Below are 8,937 nucleotides of genomic sequence, written 5' to 3'. Positions count from 1 at the left end.
CGACTAACTTAAGCCCCGCCTTTTCCTTTCCGCTATTTTTAAAGCGGTTGGTTGCTTTCCTCTTGTCAGTCAGAGGACGGGGCCTCACAATTGGCGTGCGGTTGCCTTCTGACTTTGTTTCGCCGGGTCACTACGGGTCAACTTGACTGAGAGAGTACCTCGAAATTTTAGGTGGAAGATGTGGGAAAGTACCTTCGCGGAGCGTAGCGACAGAAGCGAGAAGCAGGTTTCTGGTGCTGAAGTCATCGCCCAGGCCCTGAAAACCCAAGTATGGTGACTCTCCTGCAACGAAAGGCTCCTACGGAAGCCGGCAGGGCGCGGAGACTTGTCCCGCAGACTTGGAGAGCGCTAGGGTGGGACCGGGGAGGTTTGCGTTGAGGCTTTCCTTTTAGCGCCGAGGGAGGGAACGGTGTGGCGGGGGTCCGGGCATTTACTCCTCTGTTCTTGGCCCCCAGGATGTGGCGTACATGTTTGGCATCGTGGGCATCCCAGTGACCGAAATCGCCGTTGCGGCGCAGAAGCTGGGCATCACATATGTCGGGATGAGGAATGAGCAAGCCGTAAGTATGGACACTGGGAGCCAAAAGCATTTTTGGGAATGATTGCTAATAACGGCAAGAATTCATTGCAGATGCCCAGCCCTCACCACTGTTCCAGTACTTCACACGTGCCAATGACGACAATCCTATGAAGCAAGAACTTCGGTTAATCCTAGTTGACAGATGAGAAAAGTGAGACACAGAGAGGTTAAGTAATTTGCCCGAGGTGATAGTTGGTAGCGGCTGAGCCAGGATTTCAACCCACGTGTTCTGGGTCTGGAGTCCATGCTCTTGACACTGCACAGGGTTGTACTCTGCCAAGTCTAGAGGGTCGGGATTGGAAGGGACAGTTTCCCGGTCTGAATCCAGGCCTTGTGTCCTCGCATAACTATCTGTTATTATGTGTCTGTTTCTGTGTATTATTTGTCTGGTCTGACTTCCCTATTTGGCTGTGAGCTCCAAGAGAGGAGGGATATTATTTCTTCTTGATACATCTATATCCCCACTGCCTAGCACATGATAGGTGCTCCGGCAGTTCCTACCAGATGAATGGGTGAAGGCCGGGTCTCCTGTTATATAGTAGACGGCCTTGCAAGATGACAGTATCACAAATGGAAAAGCTGTGATTAGAACGTCATTGTCCTATATCCCAGTCCAGTGCTCCTTCCCCCACATCATGCTGCCACCCTTCGTAGAGGCTTATTTGGAAGCAAAAGAATGGAAAATAAGACATTTTGTCAACCCAGTCTCAGTGCTTACTCTGTAAACCCAGCCTTGCCCTCCTCTCACCAATGCTGGCTTAAAAGATCAAGAAACAGCTTCTATGGTGTCATGTCCTGTCAGTCCATCTACAGCTAAGTATTCCTGCTTTGCACTCCCACTGTTGCTCTCTCATTCAGGCTCTTACCACCTGTTGCCAGACAGCTGCCTTGACCTCCTTAAGTGCTGCCCTTCCTCTTCATCAGATGTGGGCTCCTAGAGAGCAGGTTCATTTGTTATATCTCCATAGTGCCTGGCGTGGTTGGGGTTTTTGTATGATGTAGAAACTTACAACATTTTTAAATTAATTCAATGACAATCCTTAAGTATAAGATTTGAGGATTGTGGTTTTTTAAATCTTAAATCAGGTCTTCAGTTTGTATTGCTTCTATCTTCTTAGTTGGAACAACATTCTATTCTTTCATCTGTGTGGGAAGATGAAACTATTGACCTATTAATAAGACATATTTTACTGTTTTTCTGGAAGTGGAATGTCTGGTTTCTTCTTCCTACACCACATGTTTAATGATTACATACCAGGTACTGGTGTTTACGTCTTTCTCTGACTTATTGCAAAGAGTCAAGCTGACTATGGGAAATACGTACTAGGGATGTCTTATAGGCATTTCAAACTCATGTCTGATATTGAATCATTACCTTTTCCCTCCAAATTGGCTCTTCCCTCTGTATTCATGATTTGAGTCAGTGGTGCTGATTCACCTAGTCAATCAAGCAAGCCCAAACCTAGAGAGATATATTGAAGGAATCAGGTTTAGTCTTGATCTTTAAGTTGAACACAATCTGGGAAGGTGAGTGCAAAACACACAGAACAAATTTATCTAGTATAACTTATGATAGATGTATGCATAAGGAGCGGTGCATGTAAAGGGTGACTTGTTCTCTCTGAGTGGGACAGAGAAGATTATCCATAAAGGCAATGTTTGTTCATGCTGTTCCATCAAAATAGCTTAAAGGCACAGTGGGCTGTGAGACTGACTAGGTGGACTGAGAGGGAGTTGTAGTTAAGTCCATGGCTGGACAAGGAATGTGGGCTTTTTCAGTCGGCATTGAATGAGACTGTAAAGGGTTTTCTAAATAGGTGGGAGACATAATTAGATTTGTACTTTAGAAATCATAGTAGTACAGAGTATAGATCAGTAGGACAGCTTGAAGTTTTATTTCAGTCCTATAAGCTTAGTGGTGGGCCTCTGTAGGTCCCAGGTGCTTTATTGGGCATATGGATATGGAGATGAATGATATACTGTCCCAGTCCTTGAGGAGCTTATAACCTAGCTGTGGAGACAGACATAAGCAGACAATTTTATTATAATGTGATAAGTGCTGTGATAGAGGTATATTCAAGGTGCTATGGAAGCCTAGAAAAGGATACTCAGCTAGAACTTAAGAGGTTTCCTAGAGGAAATGGTCCCTGAGCTGTCTCAAAGGATGAGTAGGCATTAACCAGCTAGGAAGGAGAGGACAGGCTCTTCTGGAGATGCTTCTCAGATTTGGGCTTGCGTAACTGACTGAGTGGATCACAGTGCCACTAACTCAGATCGGGAGTACAGCTGGAAGAGCCAATTTGGAGGGAAAAGATAATGAATCCCAATTTGGATATGAGTTTGAGATGCCTGTAGAACATTCCTAGTAGTAGACAGTCCCCTCAGTCAACCTGAGTCTTTGCAGTAGTCAGGATGACTTAACTAGTGCCTGAATTAAGGGTAATGCCAGGATGATGAAGAGAGAATGTGAGAACCGATTCAGAAGCCATACAAGAGGCAAAAGAGGACTTGGCATCCAATTATGTGTTGTACTAAAGAGAAAGGTGTAATTGGTTGTGACTTGTTTATCTTTCATTGGATCCTTAGAGTAATCAAGCCATATACTGAGCAGCTTTCCAGGAAGTAGGCACACTGTTAGTTCTCACTGTTACATTTCTAACTGTGTGCAGGCAATATTCGGAATGTTTTACATGTATTAATTGATTTCATCCTCACAGCAGTGCTGTCAGTTATGTTCATTTTATAGATAAGGAAGCCAGGGTACAGAGTAACTTGCCAAAATTACACAGCAGAAAGTAGGAGAGCAGGATTTGAATCAAAACAATTTAGTTCTAGAGTCTGCTCTTTTAAGTACTGCACACAGTATTCTGCTTGTGAGTGGAGGTAACTTGGTAAAGGAATACATTTTTTTTTTGTTTTTCTTTTATTTATTTGAGAGAGAGAGTGTGCAAGAGAGATCACATGAGCACATGAACAGAGGTTGGGGGGATGTGGGGCAGGGGCAGAGGGAGAAGGAGAGGCAAGCTGACAACGCGGAGCTCTATCCCAGGACCCTGGGATCATGACCTGAGCCAAAGGCAGACAGATGCTTTACCAACTGAGCCACCCAGGCACCCCAAGAAATACATGTTTTATGATCTATAAGAAGAGTTCCTTTTCAACTTTTGACATCTGCAACAGAAGAATATGATTTTTGTTATATGTTGTTCTGTATTTTTCATTCTGTAGCAACATTTATTACCCCACTTTAATAAGTGGACAGTGCTCCTCAGTGTCCAAATAAGTGTTCATATTGCAACAGATATTATATTTTATGCACTTGCATTCTTAGGGATGTCTTATTATTATCCTTTGTGAATTTGGACTTATGTGCAAAAGGGAAAAGAGATAAGGGCCAATGGAGAATAGTAACACAGAAATGGTACAGAGCCTTTGTGCACCTTCTTGGTTGGGCATATGTAGTGGTGTCAGTTAAGATTATGATTCATAAAAATTTATTTTTAATTTTTTACGCTTACGTCCTAAACATTTTTTTAAGTTCAGTGTACCACACATAAAGCTGATTGGAGGTTAGAAAATATCCTATTTTTTATTATTTCTAAAAAAATGAGAAGAAATAATACTGGAAAAAAGATGTCCCAGACTAAGAAAAAGGATTTATTTGAGACGGCATTTAGCATATTTTCAAGTTATCTTGTATTTGATTTAGCACCTCCCCTTTTTTGCTGTGCAGCTGAAGTGTAGTTTAAAAGTAAAAACTAAAAAAAAAAGTAAAAACTAACCAGGGCGCCTGGGTGGCTCAGTCCGTTAAGCGTCTGCCTTCCCCTCCGGTCATGATCCCGGGGTCCTGGGATCAAGCCCCACGTTGGGCTCCCTGCTTAGAGGGGAGCCTCCTTCTCCCTCTCCCTCTGCCCTCCCCCAACTCCTGTTCTCTCTCTGTCTCTGTCTCTCAAATAAAGAAATAAAATCTTTAAGAAAAAGAAATAAAAACTAGGCATATGCAAGCCATAAAGGGAATCTCAACAAATCTCCAAAGATTGAAAATATATAATACATGTAACCTCTCCATGTGGAAATAAATTCAGTAACAGAAAGATAACTAGGAAATCCCCAAACATTTGAAAGTTAAATAACACATTTGATACTTTGTAAACATTTTAAAAAGACTAGTAAAATAAAAAAAGTTCAGGGCAGACTGGTCAAAAATGAAAGACAGAGGGCGCCTGAGTGGCTCAATCGGTTAAGTGTGTGCCTTTGGCTCAGGTCATGATCCCAGGGTCCTGGGATGGAGTCCTGCATCGGGCTCCCTGCTTCTCCCTCTGCCTCTCTCTCTCTGTCTCTCATGAATAAATAAATAAAATCTTTTTTAAAAAATGAAAGAAAATATAAATTACTAATAGCAGGAATGAAAAATGACACATCAGGGGCGCTTGGGTGGCTCAGTCCTTTAAGCGTCTGCCTTCGGCTCTGGGCATGATCCCAGGGTCCTGGGATTCAGCCCTGCTTCCAGCTCCCTGCTAAGCGGGGTGTCTGCTTCTCCCTCTCCCTCTGTTCCTCCCCTCTGCTCATGCACTCTCTCTCTCTCTCTCAAATAAATAAATAATCTTAAAAAAAAAGGGGGGGTGCGCCTGGGTGGCTCAGTCGGTTACGCATCTGCCTTCAGCTCAGGTTGTGGTCCCTGGGCCTGGGATCGAGCCCCACATCGGGCTCCTTGCACAGTGGTGAGTCTGTTTCTCTCTCTCCCTCTGCCCCTCCACCTGCTCTCTCTCTCTCAAGTAAATAGATAAAATCTTCAACAACAACAAAAAAAAGGACACATTACAATGAACCCTAATCAACCAGTGGGTTGAAGAAGAAATCACAGTGGAAAATAGAAAATATTTTGAAGTGAATGATAATGAAAAGATGAGATTTCAAACTTGTAAGTCATAGCCAAAGCAGTTCCTAGAGGAAATGGTTTTAAATGAATCTATTACTAAGGAAGAGCAAAAATCAGTGCTCTAAGCTCACATTTTAAGAAGCTAGAAAAAGAAAACCACACTAAATCCTAATGAAAAGGGTAAAATAATAAATACAAGAGCAGAAATCCGTCAACTAGAAAATAAATGAACAATATAGAAAAATCAACAAAGCCAAAAATTGGTCCTTTGAGAATATTAATAAATTTGATAAATCCCTGGCAAGACTGATGAAGAATAAAAGAGAGAAAACACAAACTGCCAATATTAGGAATAAGATAGAGAACATTTCTGTTGATCCTGCAGATATTTAAGCAGTTGTAAGAGGATATTATTAATAAACTAGATGAAATAGACAAGTTCCTTGAAATACTAGGAACTAGATTAGATACCTAAACTGTTATTTGAAGTTTACAGGTAGAACATTACTTGTTAAAACTGAAAGCATTCTAATTCCTCCTTTACCATTCAGTTCTAGTTTCTTACTGAATAGTGAATTTTTATACATGCAATTACTGTAAGAATCCCAGTATGCTTAAGTTCCAGTATTTTTTCTTTGTAGGCTTGTTATGCTGCTTCTGCGATTGGATATCTGACAGGCAGGTAAACTAAAGTCTTTGTTTTATTTCAATTTCTTTTGAAGGCTGTCTTAAACAGAGTTTCTTAAATGACTTTGTAAATGTGTAAAATGGCAAACTGAATTATATGGAGATACTTTTTCCTTGAGTGTTTTAAGGTTAGAAAGTCACATCTAGGGTGAAGCATTCAAATTCAGTTTAAAAAATTTGAGGCGGAGCATTACATTTCAGAATTATTTGCTGTCAGAGATCAAATGACATATTTGTTAAAAAAATTTTTTAAATACTTTTCTCCAAACAAAAATGTACTCAGCATCAAGAATTGGCTTTTGTATGCCATTAAATTGATTGGGCCCAAATATAACCTCTTCAAAATATGAAGAGGTTCAAAATATGAAAAGGTTAGTGAAATACAGTGTGAAGATGATAGGTATCTTCTTTCTTGCAGGAAAGACTAACATAATCTTTCCCTTGTTTCTTTTATAATTCAGAAAATCTTCTAATAATTGCTTTACCAATTGTAGTAAAGACCTATATGTCCTCTTTTTGAAGTCCAAGAAGGTTGCCATGTTTCCTCCTAGAGTGATATTAATCAGCTATTGCGTTTGACCTGCTTTTAATACAGTAAATTCTGTTTTGCTTCTAGGCCAGGCGTATGCCTTGTTGTTTCTGGCCCAGGTCTCATCCACGCTTTGGGTGGTATGGCAAATGCAAACATGAACTGTTGGTAATTAATTGTTATTCGTGATCTGGGGTGGGAAGACTTGGAATCAAATGCTTGAGGGAATGGCTTAGTAAAAAATTAAGAAAAGTATTAGGAAGAACATAAAAAATATCAGCAATCTTACTTAGAGGTAAACACTGTTAACATTTTGGAGATTTTGGAAAACTTATGTGTAGAAGCATATGGGAATACACATATGATTAACTCATTGAGTCTACCCTGTATATAAACCTTTCAAGTAACATCTTCCTTCATTCAGATATAGGTGTTTCTAGGGGTGCCTGGCTGGTTCAGCCGGTAGAGCATGCAACTCTTAATCTCAGGGTCATGAGTTCAAGCCCTGTGTTGGGCATGGAGCCTACTTAAAAAAAAAAGCTACGTGTTTCTAAACATATATGTAGAAGCATATGGGCATAGCTCTCTGTTTAACTCACAGGAACTAGACAGTATATAATATGTGCTTCATCTAACATCTTCTTTCATTGAGATTTTAAGTGTTTATAAACTCATGTGTAGAAGCTTGTGGGAATAGTCTCATGTTTAACTCATTAAAATGACACTGTGTATAAAACTTAAAAAAAAAACACACATTTTGGAGTTTTTGTGTGTGTGTGTGTATTTTTATCTCTCTATATATGTGAATGTTTGTACAAGTCCTCTTTAAGTGTAGAATTATTTTTTAAAGACCCCAGCTCCATATGTAAGAATGTATATCCAATCCTTCATCTTGTTTTGCATAATTAGCAAGACAATTGAAATTATATTTTTTGAGTTTGCTTTATAAGCTCCTTAGTACTTACTCTTTGACCTTGCCCTTAACCCCATCTTTGGCACTTTACCAATAAGATCATGTTAAAGGGGGTTATGTTCTAGTCCATTCATAAAATATTTCACCTTCCTAGTATAAAGGAAGATTAAATATTTAGATATTATTTAGACTAATGTAGGAAGGGCATTGTTCACTTTCTTGCCATATGCCTTCTTTCCTTTTTTCACTCCTAGTCTTTCTCTTTCTTACCTACTTTAGGGCCTGATATTTTTTTAGTAACTTTAAGTTTGCTGTATCTTTTCTTTAAGAAATGTATTGCCGAGGAATTTTCTCTTACTCCACCATTTCCAAGTAGACTCACCTAGGAAAGTGTGAAAAAATTGTTTCCTCCTTTTAATTCCAAGACTAATGGGAAGGTCATAAAAATTTATTTTACATCACCACACCTAGAGGTTTAGCATCAGCATTCAGAAGGGCTTGGAAAGTGGGTGGCACGAAGGAAAAGCATTTACTATGAATTTCAACTTTTTCTGAAATTAAGGAAGGGTTCTCTTGTATCAGGTTGCTTCCTAAATCTGTTTTAATCTATAGTTTGTTTGTTTTAAAGATTTTATTTATTTATTTGAGAGAAAGAGAGAGCAGGTGCGTGGTCTCGAGTGCGGGGGAGGGGCAGCGGGAGAGGGAGAGAGAGAATCCTAAGCAGACTCCACACCCAATACAGAGCCTTATGGGGAGCTCAATCTCAGATCTCACGACCCTGAGATCAGGACCTGTGCCAAAACCAAGAACTTAACCGAGTGTGCCACCCAGGTGCCCCTAATCTATAGTTTTTAAGGGAAAGTGAAATTCTCTGTCTCTCTCAATATACATGGCTATTTCTTAATTGGGCACTCTCCTGAGTATTTTACATGTCGATCTCATCTGTAATTCTCTTTTAAAACAATGACTATTTCAGGCCCTTGATTGTGATTGGTGGTTCTTCTGAAAGAAGGCAGGAAATGATGGGAGCCTTCCAGGAGTTTCCACAGGTACCCACTCTAAAATTTTTCTTAGAGTTTAGTAGCATAAGTGTACGCTATTAAGATTTATGGAGAAGAGGGGCGCCTGGGTGGCTCAGTCGTTAAGCGTCTGCCTTGGCTCAGGTCATGATCCCGGGGTCCTGGGATCGAGCCCCGCATCGGGCTCCCTGCTCCTCCCTCCCCCATTCCCCCTGCTGTGTTCCCTCTCTTGCTGTGTCTCTCTCTGTCAAGTAAATAAATAAAACCTTTAAAAATAAATAAATAAATAAATAAATAAATAAATAAATAAATAAATAAATAAATAAATAA

General features: G+C 40.2%; 1 protein-coding gene across 1 annotated transcript in view; it reads left to right on the top strand.

The window, feature by feature from the left end:
• Positions 1–49: 49 nt before the first annotated feature.
• Positions 50–8,937, top strand: part of HACL1 (2-hydroxyacyl-CoA lyase 1) — a 37,099-nt gene continuing 28,211 nt past the window's right edge. The window contains exons 1-5 of the mRNA XM_021678789.1: positions 50–268; positions 456–560; positions 6,101–6,141; positions 6,763–6,843; positions 8,565–8,637. Of these exons, the coding sequence (XP_021534464.1) occupies positions 179–268; positions 456–560; positions 6,101–6,141; positions 6,763–6,843; positions 8,565–8,637 (390 nt within the window). The 5' untranslated portion in view covers positions 50–178. The remainder of the gene's footprint in view (positions 269–455; positions 561–6,100; positions 6,142–6,762; positions 6,844–8,564; positions 8,638–8,937) is intronic.

Source organism: Neomonachus schauinslandi, chromosome 1 (assembly GCF_002201575.2).
Source record: "Neomonachus schauinslandi chromosome 1, ASM220157v2, whole genome shotgun sequence".
Lineage (NCBI taxonomy): Eukaryota > Metazoa > Chordata > Mammalia > Carnivora > Phocidae > Neomonachus > Neomonachus schauinslandi.
Note: the sequence above shows the minus strand (reverse complement) of the source record. Positions and strands in the feature narration are given on the sequence as shown.